General features: G+C 47.8%; 1 protein-coding gene across 6 annotated transcripts in view; it reads right to left on the bottom strand.

Annotated features, from left to right (window-relative positions):
- Pla2g4e (phospholipase A2, group IVE) overlaps positions 1 to 20,461 on the bottom strand; it is a 65,679-nt gene that overhangs the window by 21,707 nt on the left and 23,511 nt on the right. For 2 of the 6 annotated variants that reach the window (XR_015682751.1, XM_087650922.1), the window contains exons 1-5: positions 18,006 to 18,099; positions 10,664 to 10,782; positions 10,506 to 10,578; positions 2,397 to 2,533; positions 555 to 686 (exon numbers count right to left, since the gene is read on the bottom strand). Coding sequence is in view for 4 of the 6 variants with exons in the window: in XM_087650922.1 (XP_087507048.1) it covers positions 555 to 686; positions 2,397 to 2,533; positions 10,506 to 10,578; positions 10,664 to 10,782; positions 18,006 to 18,036 (492 nt within the window). In the remaining 2 variants the exon portion in view is untranslated. 6 annotated transcript variants of the gene reach the window in all.

Consider the following 20,461-nt stretch of genomic DNA (forward strand, 5'->3'; position numbering starts at 1 on the left):
GTCTTCCTATGGGACTCAGGGCTTGGGCAAGGGCTCTATGAGCTGGTGCCTCTAGAGAACTCAACTCTGCCCCCATGTTTCTTGGGTAGCTGGAGGTGAATTATGGCTTCACTGGGCCTCAGTTTCCCCATCTGAATGTATAGAAAGCAAAGATAGAGGTGCTTGCTCTCTGATGTGTGTCCGAAGCCCAGGACAGCATCTTACCTACAAGTATCACAGTATTTGTGGGATGATCGATTCTAGAGTAACCTGGTTTTCTCCAGTTCTGAACCTTGTTGACCTGCCCTCTCTACTCAAGGGTATTCCAGAAACAGGAGGTAAGAAAAGGGAACCTGATTGCTTTGAGGGTTATCACCATTGCATAGATGAAGAAAGAGACAATGAGGAGCATTAGGTAATTTTTATGCACGTGATAGTGTTGAGATTCGAACCAGAAGCATTTCCTGTCTCAGCTTTCATATGTGCTCGGAGAAGGGGAACCATGTAGGAGACCATGGTAGTAAGTGACTATTCCCATGGGATCAGAGGCTCAGGATCTGTGACTCTGCACCCACCTCTGGGTTGAGTGGGAACTTCACGTGGGTTTTATTCCGAAGGCAGAGCTTGGAGAGGTCATAGAGGACTGTCAAGAGATGGTCACTTTGTGTCAGCGTATCTTCATCACAGATGCTGAACTCTAGAACATTCTAGAAGAGAGGGGATAGAGAAATTGTGATTACCATGGCTGCGGCAACCCACTCCCAGATCAAGGGACAGAACCTCAGTCTAGCAGAGACTGAGGTCTGAGGAAGAGGGTCACAGGGGCTTCTGCTTAGATGTCAGAGACGTGAATTCAGGGCAAAAGTGACTTTTCCTGCTCTCCAGCTCCCTGGAGGCTGCCATCCTCTGGCTCTTGATTTTGGGGGGAATTTGGTCCCTTTAAAAGCCTGAGGAGAGTAGAGAAGACTTTCATGTCACCTGGGGAAGGTCCTGCAAGGCATGTGGTACTTGGGAGCTAAAGGCAGCTAGAAAAGGCAGGCTAGGGAGATTAGCATTTTATACTCCAAGGGAAGGGCGCACCAAAAGCTATTGCTGCTCCAGGGATTGGTCTGATTGGGAGTTTGGGATGAGTTGTGTGAATTCTATCCTTTGGCTCATCAGCCCCTAGGAAGGTCCCACAGCAGTTCTTCAGGCGACAAGTGGCCTGTACTCAATGCCCTCAGGTAGTATGGACTAGTTTGTAAGGCTCCCAGACTCTGATCCTAAGAGGTGTGACTCAAGGCAAGGTTTACCTCTGAGATATCTATCTAGTGGACGTAAATGTGGCTTTGGGCATCTACAACTATATAGGATATTGTAATTTCTAGAAAGCTGGACCCGAACAACCCGACAACCACAAAACAAAAAGAAAACTCAAATACTGAGTTCAAGATGCTACACTGCATTCACATGGAAATAGTCCTCCCTCACAAAACTCATACACACGATAAGAGGGTGGGCCTTGTATTTTAGCTCATTGAGATTGGTTCTCACTGTGTAGCTCAGGCCTACTTCAAATTTGCAATCCTCCTATCCCAGTCTCTTGATGTCAGATGTGAGCCACTACAACTGGTGAAAAGGTTGTTATTGTTACTGGTTGTGTGTCATTGTTTGTTTTTCTATAATGGTCACAACCCTCCTAAAAAAATAAAAGGACTCTTCATTAACTAGAACTCTAAGTAGTTATCTGGAGTGTCAAGCTTTGACTTTCCTGGGATTGATGCCTTTATCAACAGCCAAATTTTGTCTCAAGGCTGTCACAACTCAAGATGCTCAAGGAGAATTCTACAAGAGATGTCACTAGGACTTAGACCCACCGTATGTCTGAAGAAAAACAACACCATGACATAATGACTCAGTGCGTGTGAAAGCATACACCCGAGGGAATAAGAGTTAAAAGAAAGCACTAAAGCAATTAATGGATTTAAGAGGAAAGCCTCTGGCTGAAATTAGATCAGGTTGGACCTGGTTAATTAGAATGACTTTCCTTCCCATGTATTCTCATGCAGGGAGAATACTCTGGAAGGTGCTGGAAATATAATCTGTCCCGAAGCAAGAGATAGTTAGGGCCAGCAACAATTAGGAAAACAGAGGAAGTTAGAAGGTAGAAGGACTAGCAGACTCAGAGAGGAACACACAGAGGAAGTTAGAAGGTAGAAGGATTAGCAGACTCAGAGAGGAACACAGAGGAAGAAGGAAACAGTGGGTGAGTGGGAAGACAGGTTAGTTGGACAAGTAGGAAGACAAATGAACAGCCTTAAGACAGATAGACACACACACACACACACACACACACACACACACACACACACACACGGCTGAGAGAGGAGCAGGCAGACAGGTGGGCAGGCACACAGGTATGGTCCTCTGTGGCTTACCTTTACTCGAGTCTGGATCTGAAAGGTGAAGCTTTCATTCCACTCTGGGTGTGGGCAGTTGGAGATGGTTCTGGTCCTCAGCTTCTTCTGAGAGGCAGTAGGCAGCCAGAGGGTCACAAAGCAATCTGTCTGACTCACTGTCCAAGGAGGACAATGGGAGAGAAGAAGAGAGGAAATTGTGGCGTCAACAGAGAGCCTCAGACAAATGTCTTCTAGAGCAATGTCTTCTGTCAGTTGATAACCTTTTCCTGATCTGGGTTCTACCTCTCCAGCTTGGTCCATGAACCCCCAGAAGGCTACATAGACTACAGGGTATAGGTTTCATGGGATGGAGGTAGGTCTTGCTGATCCTTGTCATGGACGTGGGTAACCTAACACAGAAGTGTCCTAGGTTCTCAGCAAACACCTTTGATGGTTAATTGTCAGAAGCCATCTATGAAAGGCCAAAGGCCAATAGTTTTCTGGAGCCGGCCACACTTAGCATAACTGTGATGGATAAGCTCTGAATTGCAGGGCCTTTAGAGATCTCATCCAAGGATTGCTTTTTTTTTTTTTTTCAGAGCTGGGGACCGAACCCAGGGCCTTGCGCTTGCTAGGCAAGCGCTCTACCACTGAGCTAAATCCCCAACCCCCCAAGGATTGCTTCTTACTACTGATATGCCTAACCTCTCACTATTACATAGGCTAATGATTCCTGGGCACAGGCCCACCCTATTGGGCTTCCTGCAGATCAACACAAAAATGAATTTTCAGGAATTAATGCTGTTTAGATGAATTAATGATTTTATAAAATTCCTGATTCGATTCAAATAATTCTAGGAAGAAAGTTTTAAGAGATGGTTTTTAGTCATTTTGCCAGAAAGATATAATAAAATTAGGGTCATGAGTAGAATGTGTCTACTCCTCAGAATAGTAAGCAAAGGCTGCATGATAAGGGATACAGTGAGCTTTAACCATTACACAAGAAGAGAAATAGGCTCGGGACAAATCTGTGGTCAAGAAAAAACATGCGTTCTAGGTCAGGCCCACAGATGAAGCCACAGGTGTGCACTGTAATAGAGCAAGGCCATGTTGCTTTGAACTTATGAGCTTATAGAATGGAGCACTGCTTTGAACTTAATATCAACATCCTTCTGTAACTCCCCTTTCATGTACCATTTTACCCATGAGGTAATTTTTAAAACAACTTTTGTCTAAGAAGATATAAAAAGGCCAGAGAGAAGGAATAAAGAGGTGGCACTGGGGTCTCTGCCCCATCCATCCAAATGTCAATTTGGTTATATACATATGTGTAAGTATATGTATATATAAATATGTAAATGCTCCTTGTGGAGTCGATGCGATAGGTGGGCCCAACCAGAGTGTGTGTGTGTATATGAGTGTATGTATGTCTGTGCATGCTGTCTGTGTAAGTGAACTTTCTTTTTTCCCTTTTCTCTCTGGCCCATGAAGAGTTAACTAGTCCAAGCCTCTTGCCTGAGCAGCAAGAAATCCTTAAGCAACAGAGAAAAGAAATTAGCATTTATTAGCACAAATAGTAAGAGAGAGTTACAGAGAAAAGAAACCACTGCCTATTAGCACAGAACAGTAAGGAAGGGTTAAGTTTCCAGAAGCCAACAGCCTTTGGCCCTCAGAACAGCAAGAGAGAGTTACAAGACCATAGATCATCGGTCTTCATTCAACTCTGTGTCCCACCTGTGATGTCAGGAGGGCCAGCAGTTAGTCTTGGTTGTCAACTTAACTAATCTAAGATCAACTAAAACCCAAGGTTTGGGCCATTCCAGTGAGGGATTTCCTTAATCAGATTATTTGAAGCAGGAAGACCCACCCTAATTCTGGGCCACAGCTCCTGGTGGCAGCCAGTATGAGATGACATAGAAGAAAGAAACTGCCTTCTGCCTGCTTGCCCTCATTCTCACTGGCAAGAGCATCGCTCCTGCTACTGCAGTATTCCTTCTTCAATCTTAGAACCAACCTCTTTAGGATTTGAATACACACGAAGGCCAGCGTCTCTCCAGGGACACTCCAGGCTTACAGCACCAGACTATGAGACATCTAACCTTGTGGACTGAGTAACTACTGGACTCCCAGTGTCTCCCATCACAAGAAAGCCGTGGTGGGACTACTCAAACCACATCCTGTGAGCCCATCTAATAAATCCCTTTTAACGTATATTCATTTCATCAGTTCTATTTGTCTAGAGAACGCTGACTAACGTACGCCTGTTGATTTGGAACGAGACAAGCTCCACAGTGCTCCCGATGTCAGGGAAACACCTGGAAGACCCGCCCCAAAGCTCCAGTCTACCTGTAGTCTTAGCAACAAGGGAACCAAAGTGAGGCTGAGCTGAGGAGAAGCAGCGGGGTGGGAAAAGCTCGGCTTGCCACCAGCCAGCTGAGAAGGGCCATTGTGGGAAGGGATTAGGTAAAACAGTGGAGCAAGGGCCTGCATACTATTTAATGCAGCTGCACCCAGTGGGTTCTCCGTATGGTACTGGTCTCCTAGTATGAGATGGAAAATCCAGGAAACCTTCATATTTGTGGCTTCTTTCACTTTTTTTTTCTTTTTTTCGGAGCTGGGGACCGAACCCAGGGCCTTGCGCTTGCTAGGCAAGCGCTCTACCACTGAGCTAAATCCCCAACCTCTGGCTTCTTTCACTTTAAAGGAACAAACCAAATGTGCTATTTCTCCATGTGCCCTGGGGAAGGGAAGCTGCTTTGGTGTCAGTAGGGCTTTCTGAAACAGGGGCTGGTTTAACTCTTCTGCGTGTGGAGAAGCAGAATAGACAGGGGACTAAGATCAGCCTGAATGACTCTCTGGTGCCATTATTCTTGGGAGGAGGGAAGAAGAGGTACCAGGACTGTTTTTGTCTCCACCTCAGTGACCTGCTGGGGTAAGTCCCAGGGTTGCAAACCAGATTTAGTGAAATTTAGTAGCATTTAGTGAAAGTCAATATTTTCCACCATCAGAAGTCCTATAGGTGGTGGGGCTGGCTAGGCTGGGAGTCCAGCAGCTTATGATTATTGCTAGTAATTACTGTGTGAGTGGAGGCGAAGCTGCCTCCCAGGAACTGAAGCCCACGCTGACAAGCCATCAAAAGCTCTTCAGTGTCTGCAACTGCGTTTTGGATCATGTGTTCAGCCTTCTGATCCCATTCAGGAAGCAGACGCTCCCAGTCCTCCTCACACTGAGTAAGGGTAAGAGGATATCCTCCTTTACCTGTCCTAACAATGAGTTAATCCACACAGAAAGGCAGAACCTTGATGGAATGAGAAGAAATGATGATGTCATCACCCAGGCCCATCCCTTCCAGATCCGCTGACTCAGGTCCCTAGGCCAGAAACCACGTATCCTCTTTGATTCTCACACTGTCCTCATCTATGCCACCACTACCTTGGTGGCAGGCCACTCTCATCTCTGGAGCTTTCCCACTGGCTTCCTGTCTCCTAAGTTGTCCTAGGTCAGCCTTTTCTCATAAGAGAAGGAACTTTTTTTCTTTCTTTTTTCTTTTTTTCGGAGCTGGGGACTGAACCCAGGGCCTTGTGCTTCCTAGGCAAGCGCTGTACCACTGAGCTAAATCCCCAACCCCGAGAAGGAACTTTTTAAACATGTGTTTGTCACTACCTGGTTTGATTGGTCACATCTGGCCCCAGGAAGAAATCTCATCCTAACCCATCATGGTTCTCCTTCCTGTTCTTCTCAGCTTCAGTCTCATCTCTCCACTCTTCCTGATTATGTTTACACAAGCGTTCATGCTCACACACTCACACGCACACACACACATACACACACACACACACACACACACCTACACATGCATGCACTCACCCACACTCACTCACTCTTACTCTGACTTCAGGACAAGCTTAGTCATTCTTAGGTCTCCAAAATGACTGTGCTGTCTCACCTCAGGCCTTTGTACCTGCTGCTCCTTCTGCTAGGCTCCTCCCTCTCCTCCCTCTCCTCCCTCTCTTCCTTCTCTCCTTTCCTCCCTTTCTCCCTCCCTTCTACCTTCCTTCTCTCCTTCCTTCCTTTCTTCTCTCCTTCCTTCCTTCCTTCCTTCCTTCCTTCCTTCCTTCCTTCCTTCCTTCCTTCCTTCCATTGATGTGTGTGTTTGTCTGCATAAGCTATGCACAGTGTGTATGCAGTAGCCTGCTGAGGCCAGAAGAGGGCATCGGACCTTCTGATGCTGGAGTTACAGGAAGCTGAGCTGCCCTGTATATACTGGGAACGGAACCTGGGTCCATCACAAGACACTGAGTTGAATCATCTCTTTAGCCCCAGATCCTTCTTATCTACTTTAAGTCATCCTTCACTAGCCCTTCAGGTTTTAGAATTCTTCTATGAAAACCTCCTCTGAGTATCCAAGTCTGGCCAGGTGCCCCTTAGCTGCACGTCCCCTGGGCTGCTCCTGGGAGGGCGTTTGCTATTGCTATACTGGCAGAGCAGGTCCAACCATTGTCTTCATCATCCTATGAACACCGAGAAGGCCAGGGCCTATAACCTTTAGACAGAGTAGGCACTCACTAGACAACTTTTAAATGGATGAATGAATAACAATTTCCTGCTCTAGGGCTGTATCAGAGGCCAAGGAATCCCAGCAGATCCCAGTGGCCGAGTCAGTGTGTGTAATTGTTCTATGTATTAGGAGACTCACCAAAGACCTGTTCAGATTTTGGTCTCCTCCCTTGGCTTTTTTTCTGATCCCAAGCCCTTCACCCTGGGCCTGGAACATTCAGTCTGCTTTCTATGCAGTGGGATTTTGCAAGACCTATTTGTTCTGTCAGGCCACTTTGCATATATGTCTTAAAGGACAATATAGAAGCCTTTGTCCCTTTAGAACTGCTCCTCTTTGTCAATCCATGCCAAAATATTTCCCCACTGAATCCATCAAAAAAAAAAAAAACACCTCAGTGTATTGGCCTAAGATTAAGCTAAATCTCAAGCTAAGATAAAAAGAAATTCTCGTGGCAAGTATTTAGATTTGCTAATTTGATACAGACCTAGATGTATCTGGGAAGTGGGGAATCTCAACTGAGAAATCGACTCCAATAGTTTGGCCTGTAGGAAAGTCTGTGAAGACGTTTTCTTGATTAATTATTAGTGTGGGAGGGTCCAGCCCACCATGAGCAGTGCCACCCTTGGACAGGTGATCCTGAATTTTATTAAAAAAAAAAAAAAGCAAGCCTAACAAGCCCCGGAGAGCAATCCATAAGCAGCATCCCCCTGTAGTCTCTGCTTCAGTTCCTGCTGCCAGGTTCTTGCTGTAAGTTTCCTACTCCTGCTTCCTCAATGATGGACTGGAATCTGTGAGCTGAAATAAACCCTTTCCTCCCACGAGTTGCTTGTGTTTTCTCACAGCAGCAAAAAACAAATTATGACATGCTGTATGCCTGGACTCTCAAAACTTGGAGGGTACAGGAGTTCAAGGGCAGTCTCAGTAAGGATTGTCTAACCGACAAATGGGCAAACCGTTCCTGAAGAAACAAGGCTGAGCAGGTGGTCAGCTGCCCACACTCCATCAGTTGTCCAGTTAGTTTGCAAAAAGCTTCCTCCACCCGATACATTAAAGGTTAAAGGTTGGGAATATGGAGGGAATACCATAAAGGGAAGAGGTGATAGAAGCTCTGGGGACCCAGGTGACAATCTGAGGCAGGCACATTAGCTAACTACAGGAATACTGGCATGTTGGTCACAGGAAGTGGTGACTAAACCGGGGATTTCAAGAACTGGGCTTTCCTAGGCAAAAGCAGGTTCTAGTCCCTGTTTCCAGGAAGTGACAGAGGGTTTGGTCATGTGAATGACATGTCCCCTTTCCTGAATTGTAGGTGGCAGAGATGAGTTAATCGTCTTCATAGATGTTCAGAACATTCCTGTGTGGTTACAGTGGATACCCCAATATCTCTTGAGGATCCTTTGAGATATCCCTAGGTACCAGTTGGGGTTTTGACTCATTTTCATCACAGAAAGAGATTCCTGATGACTGAAGCTTTTGGGGAGTGCCTGCCTTCTGGCCTGGGACAGGTACCCTTTAGCTCTTGGCAAGCAGGGTGTCGTCCCTGAACCCCTGAATACTTCCTGCTATCAGCCTCTTGAAATCTACAGAAAAACAGAAGCAGGTTAGATGTCTAAACCAAAGAACCATTCATTTTGGATTAAAGCTATAGGGGGCAATTGTGCACAAGAGTGATCAGGATAATTTCCCACTGAATCCATAGAAGGTAGCACATAGCCTGGGCTATGACAACCAGGGAGTGCAGACTTAATGTGACTTTGTGAGCACCATCAGATGCCATATCTGGCTTTTATCCTTCCTTAAGACAAGCAAGGGAAACATAAGGTGACCCCCAAAGGCTGCTTGCATGCCAAGGGGCATGCGGTGAAGGGGGAAAGGAGACCAGTAATGCCAGATCATAGCCTGCCTCACCACTCGCCAGCCTCCGGGGGACAGGTGTGGCTGGGAGACGACAGAAGAGAGGGCCTTGGACAATGGAAGGCCTTGCATGCAGGTGTAGGCATGCAGACGGAGAATGCACGTCCTGGGTGACTGGTGTCAGTAATGAGGCTGGAGCTGACACACCTCTGGGGAAGCTGGAGAAAGGCCTGTGAGAGCTGAGGCTAAGGGGAGGGGTGACCCTGGCCTAAGAAGAATGGGGCAGGAAAGGCTAAAGAGGTGGCATGGTCTGGGCCAATGGGACACTTCCTGGCTCCTCCTGGCAGGCAGTGTGCTGAGAAAACCCCAAGGAGTCTGAAAATCCCTTGCTCTTTAGTGGGCCCCTTGGCTGACACTAGCTAAACTTAATGCTTGTTGGAACGTTTCCCACTGGCATGGGCCCTGAAGGCCTCACCTTCTAGAGGCTGCCTGAATCATGTCGGACCCTTTGCTATCTCTGGGACTACAGAGCTGTCCTTCCTCTGGCCTTCCACATCCATCCCTGCATTGTAAGTCTCCAGCGCCTCCACACCAGCTCTCCCTGATCTGCATTGGCACGTGAACATCAGGGAGCCATGTGATTCCCTCAGGAACTCATGCAGCAGATTCCTCTGCTATCTAACTTCTGACTGTGTGTGATCTGACCACAGCCTCTCTCCTTAGAGCAGCAGTTCTCGACCTGTGGTTCATATCAGATATCATATCTTATCAAATCCTATATGCTGCATATCAGATATTTACATTATGATTCATGGTTCATAACAGTAGCAAAATTACAGTTATGAGGCAACAACAAAATAATTTTATGTTTGGGGGTTACCACAACAGGAGTAACTCTATTAGAGGGTTGCAGCATGAGGAAGGTGGAGAACCACTGTCCTAGAGGGTCCCCCTCTGCTTGCCAGACCTCCAGGCGTTAGAATCAAATTCTAATTCTACTTCAGGCAATCATTAACTCCTCACCTACAAAGGGAAGATCCCTCAGGCTTTGGGAGAATTAATGGTATTGGATACCTGGTGGCCAGCCTACAGCAGGTGCTTCAAGGACAGGGCCCCTTTCCTTAGGGTGATTCTTGTCAGATCAGGCTTCCAGGCCCACAGATGCTTACAACCTGTCCAGTCAGACCTAGGACCTCAGCGTGCCTTTCTTGGTTTTTGCAGTTCCCACAGTTGTATACCCCAGACACAGAGTTTTGTCTCCCTAGAGAGGCCAAGCTTCTTTCCTAGTTTTAGACAAGCAGCAGTTCTCATGAGGAGAGAACGGATTTCTCAGACAACTGTACCCAACACAGGCGTAGGGCATCTCTGGCCCAGTCAGTGACTTCCTTGCCATTGCTTCCCTGCACTCCTGTGACCTGGGTATGCATCAGGAGCGAGACAGAAGGGAAGCTAGGCTATAAGGGATTCCTGCCCGGTAGCCTGAGTGTCCAACCAATGGTGGGGATTGGGTTGCAGAGCTGGGTGCTACAAACTCTGAAGATCCCCGTTTGGGATCCATGTCCTGGGAAGTGGCTCTGAGGGGCTGGCAGCTGGTGCCTCTCCTACTTCACCACAGCAGACCCTAAACTCGGGGTCTGTGGAATTCTATACACAGAGACAAGCCTGACTGGATACAGCCAGGTCCTTTCTCTGTCCAGGCTAACTCGGGAGGGACAAGGGGGGGGGGTGATACTTACATATATCAGCCTGCCGAACATTTTTCATGCTAATGATCCTCACTGTCAATAGATGGCATGGAGACGACCCCTCCTGTAGATGGAAAAAGAAACGGAGTCAATCTTTGAATGCCGCCTCCAGACGGGCACTGCTGGGAGAGCTCTTCACACCTGCCCACCTGCCGTGCAGCAGCCCACATGCTCTTCTGACATTGTTTGTTTTGGCTAGTCTCCTCTCCTATTGTAGACATCTCTAGAGTGAGACATGCTGCTGCTCTTTCATTTCCGTGTCTCTCCGCTGACATATAAGGATATATAATAATAAATGTTTGTTAGACAGTGAATGTCCTGGCCCAAGCACTGAAGGACTACTGAGAGTCCCGAGATGTTTCTATTCTCTTTGTCCAATGAAAAACTTCTTATTCCAGCCTCACAGACACAAAAATTTCCCTTGCCTTCTCAAGAGGGCAGCTTGCTTAGATGGCAGGTACAGTGTGACTGGGAGAGAAGGTAGGCGTTGATGAAGACTGGGCATCCCGTGCTAGGAGCTTACCACCGCCCTGAGGCTCAGTTCCCACTCAGGGTATTTGTTATCTCCCTTGCCTGTCAGTCTCTTCCTCATAGGCCCCTCCTCCATGGATTCCTGGCCATTGTACTTTTTTTCCCAGTAAGGCACCTGCCTTCGTTTCGCCATGAAGTCTGTGATGTCTTGGCTCATGTGCAATGGCCTCTCTTTCACAATGACAAACATATAATCTTCAACTCGATGACTGATGCCTCTGTCAGTATTGCTAACCCCAGGGACTGGAGCCCTCAGGTTTCTGCCTCTCCCTTGGGAGCTGGACCTGGGGGCACACCCTGAGCCTTGCCTTTGAAGCTGACGTCTAGGTTTTGCTCTTGTTCTGATCACTTGAGGAGAGCCTCACCTTCACGTCAAGTCCCACCCACCTGAAGTCAGCACCTGGCTTGGGGAGGTCAGGCCCACTTCCCTCGGCAGCTGCCTTTGTCCTCTGTGAGTTGCTTGTTAGCTGTGGGTCCACTTTTGTCCTCTTTCCATCCTGTAACTTTCTGCTTCTCAGATGCAGCCCCACCCCCATCCCATGCTCCCCACCTCTCAAAGTGTCCCTGCATCACGTGTACTGCATATGGAAGGAACACAGCTCTCTTCTTAGTCTATCTATTCAAGGCTGCCCAGGTTTCAAGATGGTGTTTCATTCTTCCCTCTGCAGGGAATGGCAGGGACAGATATTCTTACCAACATAGGTCCCCTGCCACTTCTCTGGCATTTAGAGAGTATCTTCCAGTACCAACTTCTTCGTCTTGTGAGTTTTACTCGGAGTTTTTGAACAGCCACTGTGAGCCAGGCCCTAGGCTAGATGCTAGAGAATCAGGGAGGATCCAAGGTAGAGGCTGGGCAGAGTTAATGGTGAGGACAACAGAGAAAGCTGGCCATACACTCCTGCTGCCTACAGTGGGAACGTTCTTGGCTTCAGAAGCCTCCCCACAGACCATTGCATTTCCAGACTCTGAAAGACTCTTCTGTCCCAGGGTCCTAGTCTGTTGAGGTAAGGAGATATGTCTTCCAGTCCCCCTGAACCAACACAGTGTGAGCCCCATGTCTGTTCTCTTTGGTGTCTTGGATATTTCTTTGGACTTGTGCCCTTTTTGCTTAAACCTCAGACTTGAAGCTCTTTACCTGGGAATGTTGCTCAGGTGTAGTCTAGTGCCAGCACTGTCCATTCCTAGCCTTTGAGACCAATCCCACTCTCTTCAGCCTACAGTGTCTGGGTGTGGAAGCCTGGAAACTAGAGTCCATCCACATCACTGAGCCCATGGCTCCCAGTGCTGTTAAATGCACTCTATGACTTTTTCAAACAGCTCTAGTCTTTTCTCTTTAAAGAATACTAAGGTTTGTGGAAATGCCAAGTTTATGTGAAACGGAGTGGAAGTGTGGGTCCTCGTAATGCCACCACCCAGGGCAGTCTGTGTTAGCACACATCCATCTTCCTTCTAGACTACTCTGGGGCTCCAGTTCAACCAGAATAATGGTTCTGAGAAATCCAAGTTCCTAAGTACTGATAGGGTCACATAATTTTAAGATTTCTTTCCACTCTCCCACAGTTGCCCTGAGGACAGAACAAGAGTCAATCTGACAGTTGCATGTGGGTCTAAGGATCCCTTCTGAGTGTAACTCTGAAGTCTTAAGGACAATAACCTGACCAAACAGCATTCTCTTGTGAGCCCTGTGAGTTGGGCAAAGGGTAAATACAATACCACTCTTTGTGACCTGTGTCCTGTGACCCTGTGTCCTGTGACCCTGTGTCCTGGGACAAGACTTCTCTAGCTAGTGAGCTCTTTATTTCACACCCTGTCTTGGGCACAGTGGGTCCTGGCCTGTCTGTGTAAGGAGACAAGCATCGCCTTTTCAAAGGAGTGTGTGTTCTCCTGGTAAGCCTAGTTCTGCTCCTCAATTTCTCAGAGGGCACCTGGGTTCTAGGCAGGAACTGTTCTCTCCTGTCTTCTACCCCCAGTGCCTGCCAATTCTTCCTCCTCTGTCACTCTCTCCTACAATACCAGGAACATCAATGGCCATGGGGCTACCACAGGCTACATGTTGTGTGCACATTCTCTGGAGGAGGTGTGATGATGATGGTAGGAGGAAGAGAAGGAGGATGATGATAATAATGACAATGGCCATGATGATGATAGCTTCTTTGAGGCAAGACCTCATGTAGCTGTCCTCAAACTCTTGCCTCTTACCTTTCTAATGCTGAGCTTACCACGTCTCACTTTCTATGGATTTTCTTGCCTAAATTTTTCTACCATCTCGAGACAATATAGAGAGACATGGGGCACGGGAAAAGAAAAGAGAACCCTTTTCCCCAGAATCTGATTTTGGTTAGAATAGAACTGACAAAATCAGTAGATTGCTTACATGGAGTGAATTTCCCCCTAAGAATTTCAAACAAGAATGTTAAAAGCAACAATAAACCTCCAAAACAACCCAAAAAAAAATCTACCATGGACTAGGCTTGCTTAAAACTGAAGCCAACGTGAGTGGCTTTGGATTTAGTGACATCAGTCCTCCAGCCAACGCTAAGTGATGGACCGCCCAAGCCGTCCTTTGCATCTTTAGTGGGGCATTGTTTAAAACAAAGGAAAGAAGTAAATCAGTTCACTTTTCTTACCTAAGTTTTAAATTTTTTAAAATCTTTGAGCCTAATTGTAGATTCCATCCTTTAAGCAACATCACTTTAAAAGTCACGAATCATTTATATATTGTGTGTGTGTATAATCACTTAGAACTCTGGAGTTGGTGTTTTGAGACTCAAACCCAGGTTGTCCTTACTCACTATGTCACTCAGGCTAGCTTTGAACTGGTCTTTCTGCCTTCTTCCACCCCTTAGTGCTGGGGTTATAGCCACGTGCCATCCAACCATTTGTGCACATTTTTCTTTTAATCCTTGCACTTAAAGTATCTTGTTTCCTCCTCTCTCTCCCTCGCTCCCTCTCCACCCCTCTCCATCATTCTCTTCTCCATCACTCGTCTTTACTTAATAAACCCAACTCAGCTTTGTGCTGGCTTGTCCCGGAATTCTTTTTTTCAATACAAAGCTGGCTGTACCACAGTGGGGGTTCCTAACAGGAGCACCCCTCAGTCTGCAGCCCACAGCATCCTGCCCTGCAGCTAGCAACCATGACAGGCAGTCCTTTGTGTTACTGATGGAGAACCTGGTGCTAAGTCCTTTGACCCATAGCTTCTCCGACCTGGGTTCATACTGTCATGTTCCCGCCTCAGTATCTCTGGACAAACAGAAAGGCAGCTGTTTCTTGCTCTCAACTCCACAACCCTCATCTCCTTACAAGACTACTTTTCCTGGGCAATTCCTATTTTCTGCCCTAAATTCTCATGGAACCCTCTGCCAACCCCCACACTTGGCAGTCTTTCTACTGGCTGTGCCCGTATTGGCTACGTGTCTTTAGACACTCAAGCTCCATGATGGCTCTCTTTGTGAGCACCCAGAGCATACATCACAACCATCAGGGGTCTTTGAAAACATTTTTATTTACTAATAAACACAGAGGGCACCTTGTGGTCTACCTTGAACTTGAGATTCAACCTAGAAATTCCTTCTACCTCAAAGAATTTTAGGAGAGACTCCATTCCAAAGCACTGCAGAGGGAGTTCTTACATTTCAGCAGCACAGGGACGGAACACAGGAGGGTCTGGGAGATTCAGGGCAGCACTGGGAAGAGGTAATCAGGATTACCAGACACAGGTCTGGCGTGTGTAAAGCATGTTGCTTGTTTGTTCATTTTCTTTGTTACAAACAATAACCAGTTCTCTGAACTCCCTATCAGTCTTCTCCATTTCTAGCCCAGCTCCATTAAATTTCTCCCAACCATTCCCCCCTCAGGTCCTCAACAGTCTGCTTCAACAATCCCTTCTCCCAGTTTTCCCAATACTGGCAGCTCCGAACTGTAACACCTGCTGCAGCCTATCTGCTCAGCTCAGCTTCTCCTGGTTCAACTGTCACCAGTTGTCACCTCTTCTCACTCTGCTGGCCCAGTTCATTTTCACAGGTAGCCTTTTTATATTCTGTCGTGTCTCCAGAAATCCAAGAGGCCAATAACACTGAAGGGTCAAGCAGTTCTTTTCTTTTTTTTTTTCTTTTCTTTTCTTTTTTTTGGAGCTGGGGACCGAACCCAGGGCCTTGCACTTGCTAGGCAAGTGCTCTACCACTGAGCTAAATCCCCAACCCTGGGTCAAGCAGTTCTAACAGCTAAGATTTAAAGGGACACTCAACTAGCAAGTGAGTCCAGACATACAGGATAAATCACACTACAGGGCCTAGATGCATTTTCAGAGCTAGGGGTAAGACCGTGGAAGTCCCCCAGGAGTGGGTGATGAACGCCAGCAATCTCAGGACTCAGGAATCAAAACCAGGGAAACAACTCTCCACCCCAAACACACACACACACACACACACACACCTTTGTTTGGGAAAGAAGTATACTTAGACTGATGGCATTAGTTGATCAAACATTCCTGGCCTCAGAGGAAACCTATCTATGGTAAAAAGATACAACAGGGGGTTGGGGATTTAGCTCAGTGGTAGAGCGCTTGCCTAGCAAGCACAAGGCCCTGGGTTCGGTCCCCAGCTCCGAAAAATAGAAAAGAAAAAAAAGAAAAAAAAAGATACAACAGAAGGGCTGGAAAACGGTTCACTGGTTAAGAGCACTGGCTGTTCTTCAAGAAGACCCAAGTTTGATTCCAGCAGCTCACAAATCTGCAACTCTAGTTACAGGGGACCTGACACCCTTTTCTGGCCTTCAAGGGCATTGCATGCAAGTGGTACACAGATATACACAGTGTCTATGAATATGCTGAACCAGAAACCACTCAGATTCAGGATCCCAGGAACATGGCCGAAAGCTTAGAGACTTTGACAAGTCCAACCCTGGCTAGGCCTGGGTATAAAAATGTTAAAATGTTTAACTACAGGAATGACAGGTACTGGGCTTTGGAACTACATCCTTGGGGTAAACATAGGCAGACTCCTTAGCTCAGAGGGCACTTGGCAGCTCCTGGGTAAGGAGCAGGAAGCACTCAGGGGCTTGGAGGTCAAGGTAGGAACTTTAGGACAAATAGTACAGGGGTTCATTCAGTCTGTGGAACCATCAGCACAGCTGTGCCAGTGAAGAGAGCTGGACAGCAGCTTTGAGAAGCCATGTAGGACAGGGAACCAGGATGTCTGCTGCAGACCTGCACAGTCCAGCCTTCCTTCTTTCCTGGCTGTGACCTCTGGTTTGATATTGTCAGGATTCCATTTTCCTCTTAAGATAGGGGCCATCGCCAGCCCATACAGGGGCACAAGGGGGTGGAGTGGGAATGCACGGATTATCTGTCTAATGTCATTCTCCCTACTTTTACAGATGAGACTCTCAGGGGCATGAAAAAGAGGGAAACATATTGCTGTCCCATGGTATGCCAAGCCAGCTCTTGCCTCTGCCCCTGAACCTGGTGCCTTGCATAAGGTCTTACTTGACTGCCTTCCAGAAGAACAGATGGGTTTTAGGAAGGTTACATATCACACAGGCTTGCACAGCCAGAAATGATGGGGCTAGATTGGAACCAGGACTCAGGGCAAACCTACTGCCTTGCCAGGCTGGTGTGCTTTCCATCCGGTAAGTGATTCTGGCTGAGCATAAGCAATAGACTTGACCAGACAGTTTAATGCCAGAGGCAACCATAAGACCTTCAGCTCCCCCTAGTTAGGGCTGTCCCTAGACCCAAGGGCCCGGCTGTTTCTGCTAATCAGTCAAAAGCCAGTTAGTTATATTATAAACCGCGTATCCACATCTCTGTCATAAGGCTCGGATAAGAGAACCTAGGGACGGTCTGACCACTAGGTTTCAGAAGTGATAGGTCCAGTGCCTATCCAAGCCAAGCATCCCCTCTAAAGCATTGCCCAGTCCTGAGTGCCTGGAGAGAGAATGGCAGCTCCTTTCCCTGGGGCACCTCAGGGCAAGCTGGGCAGGTGAGGCCACTTCATCTTTCAAGTTAGGCATAGTCATTGATTCCCTCCTAGCCCAAACTTCTGGAGGGTCAGTGAGGGACAAGTGCTGATTAGAGGCCCTTCTAGTGACCCAAGCCTTTGGGGGGAAACCAAGAGTCAACGTCAATCCCGTTCAGGACAACAATACACTCGGTCACAATGCAACAGGGAGTTCCTCTCTAGGTTCTGTGGAGCCAATGTCTCCCTCTCCTGCTCTACGGGAACAAAGTCCTCTTGGGGCCCCATTCAACCCCTTCAGTGGTTTACTAAGGGCTGGCCAAGGGCACTACTTTGCTACTGATAAACCTCTCCATGGTGTGTCTGCAGCCAACAGGGAGTGAAGAGGGTGTCTCCCCCACTGCCCAGACAGGAAAACGAAGGTTGATTTGGTCTCAAGCAGTAGCACCTTACCAGAGCCAGGGATTTCCCTGGAAGACTTTGAGAGTCTTGTCTATACCTAGGGATCATGCATATGCCCAAGGGAGCATCTGACAGCAATTAACTCACAATACACCAATCCTCACACTTCGAACCACCCCCATACCACACACTCACAAAGCACAGACGTTTAGGATGCCCACAGGGCCAATTACCAGTCACTACCAAGACAAGCCACACATGGATTTCCCCTGGCAGTACTAGGCATTGTCCATCCTGGATGCCGGCCTGGCTGGCCCTAGATGACCCAAAGTCACTGCATGCAGCTTTGTAAAACTTGTCAGTTTATTCCACTGTGCCATCCCTAGCCAGGAGTCCTGATCCAGACTTGGCTAAAGCATTTCTCTCAGGTGGTAGGAAGAGACTCCCAAGCCAACTTCTCTACATATACAATGCCAACCAGCCTCCCTGGGACCTGGCTGCTTCCCTTACTTATTCCCCAGACTCTTCATCTCCTGGTCACGTCTCCCTGGCCATCTATCTCTAGGCCCCAGCCTGCCCACCACCATCACTGTATCCTCACCTCCGAGCACCTGCCATCTTCTGCTTGGCATGTGTCTGACAGGGAGTGGGAAACCCAAGCAGGCATCTGCCTCTGAAGCATCGTGGCGGCTCTCCAGCTGCACGGGAAGATCAGGAACTTATACTCTGACTCAGAGCTCCACCCTCCTGGCCGCCCCTGGGCAGTGACTGGGATGGCTCAGGGAGGGGTTAAGGTAGGTAGACATATGTGCTACCTGGGCCTACCTAGGGTCTCAGGACCAAAGGAACCACAGGTCTTCAGATCTTAAAAATCCAGAATGCAGTCAGGGTTCTGGTCACTGGGGTGGCCCATGGTCTGCCCCTGGGTGCTCAGAATGACCAGGCTATGGCCATAGGATGGTAAAAAGAACATTCTGGACTTATGGCATATTTCTGCCAAGATGCAGGAAAGCCTTATCTCTCTAGTTTGTGAAGATGGATGCATAACCAGGAGGTGAATAGATGCTTTACCTCAGGACCATGGCCTGACATACCAGGAGCTGTAGACAGAGACTTCTCAAGATACAGGGACTAAAATTCAGGTCCTTACAATAGAGAGTGAAGAAAGCAAGCACTCGCCCCAACCATGGTAAGTAGAAGGTCTAGGCTCATGAGTTCTGCCACCCTCTTGGGAGGCCTGTGAGTAGAGAGCATCTGCTCAAGCCCAGCTTGGGTTACTCCACCTCCCTGATCCTTATCTCTGCCTGGGTTGGCTCACCTCTGGCTTGCCTGAATCCACACTGGGAGTTTCCTGTCTGGGCTCTTGCCTGAGGCTCAACAACCGGCTTTTCTGGCCCATAGATAGGATGGATATATTTTGGAACTATGGGTGAGACCTGAACAGAGGGATGGGTAGAAGGTGGTCAGCAGCATCTCGGTAACCTTTCTGGATTCCAGGGCCCTAGAGAGACCCTTTATTTAGCTCATTGACCTCAAAGCTTCCCACTGTCGTGAACAGAAATATAATACCCACATCCTTTAATAGACTTCACAAATTCAGTTAAGTTCACCCACCTAGTAAGAACTTGCTGTATACATTCTACTAAATACAGACATCCAGACTTAAAGTCCAGCTGGGGAGCCAGATACTTCTAACCCCTCATGAGTTCTAAGGTTTGGATCTCCCTAGGGTCTCAAGGATCCTAGAAGGATCAACATGCACCCTTCCAATTTGGGGAGCCCTGTGGTTTATCGGCTGGAGGACACAGGGCTGGAAGATGGATTGTGGCCGGAGAGGGATAATGTGGTTCTAAGAAGGCTTCATGGAGGAGATGACATTGGAAGTCATTTCAACAGCTAATGATGGGAGGGGAAAGGCATCCTAGGAGGCAGGAACAGAATGAACAAGAGCAGGGTATGCTTAGGTACGCAAATGACTTACATGAGTATTGTGGGAGATAATATAGGAGGGCGGAAGAGATGGGGACGTGGGAGGTTGTGGAAGCTGGGAAGGAACAAACCTGGAAAGACAGAGTAGGGCCTGTGACCTCCTTGCACGCTCCCCCAAGCCGGTTCTTCACTGTGTGACAGCATTCTATAAACCTCGGCCTTAGAGTGGCCTCTCAAAGGCCGTGTTTTAAGACTTATTCTCTAGGCAATAGGGAACCATCAGTGGTTTCTGAGCAGGGCAGTATGTTCAGAGTTGAACTTTTAGAAGGAAAGGTCGATTGGTGTTGAAGCAGTGGAGCCATGGGAAGTGATAGAGGAATCGTTTATCAAAGGGCAAAAGACTGGGAAGTGAGAACACAGAGCCCAGGACAACAGAAGGTGGATCAGGAGGTGCTGTGGCAACCTGACCACAGTACTACCCCATCCTCAAAGCAAGGGAGACTCCTCTACCCCATATCTTCTATCCCTCCATCCTTCTCAGTAAGGTCTGCTGAGGGCAGATGTGCCACTCCAAGACAGTATTAGTATTTGGTCCTCTACTGGCTACAGAAGCCAGCCATATGGCCTGCCTCCACACACAGCCCAGCCACTCTATCCATTCTGAAAGTTTCCTCATCATTTACCGGTACCTCAAGAGCAGAGTCTCGACTTATTCCAATCGGGTTAAAGCAGTTGAATAGAAACAACGGGAGTCGTGGCAGGAGCTTCTCTCTCTATACCTTTCCTGGCAGTTCTGACCTATGTGGAGCCTACAGCCTCTCATGGCGGGGACCCAGTGGACACATGTATAAGAAGTCACTTGCCCTCCTGTGTGCCCGCTTCTGAACTGACTGCCCAGGAAGGTTCTGGAATGAGACAAGAAGTCATCATAGAAGGGAGTGGTCAAGAAGTCATCATAGAAGGGAGGGGTCAAGAAGTCATCATAGAAGGGAGGGGTCAGGATGGGGTTGAGTTAAAGCCAGTTGTCCCTTGTGAGGACTCTAGAGAAGGTGGAAGTGAACTTAGATGTGAGTAGGAATGCAAGGCAAGGAGAATTATCATCATGCCCAGCAAAACCTTGGTCATTTA

Source organism: Rattus norvegicus, chromosome 3, assembly GCF_021556685.1.
Source record: "Rattus norvegicus strain SHRSP/BbbUtx chromosome 3, alternate assembly SHRSP_T2T, whole genome shotgun sequence".
In the NCBI taxonomy this organism is placed as follows: domain Eukaryota; kingdom Metazoa; phylum Chordata; class Mammalia; order Rodentia; family Muridae; genus Rattus; species Rattus norvegicus.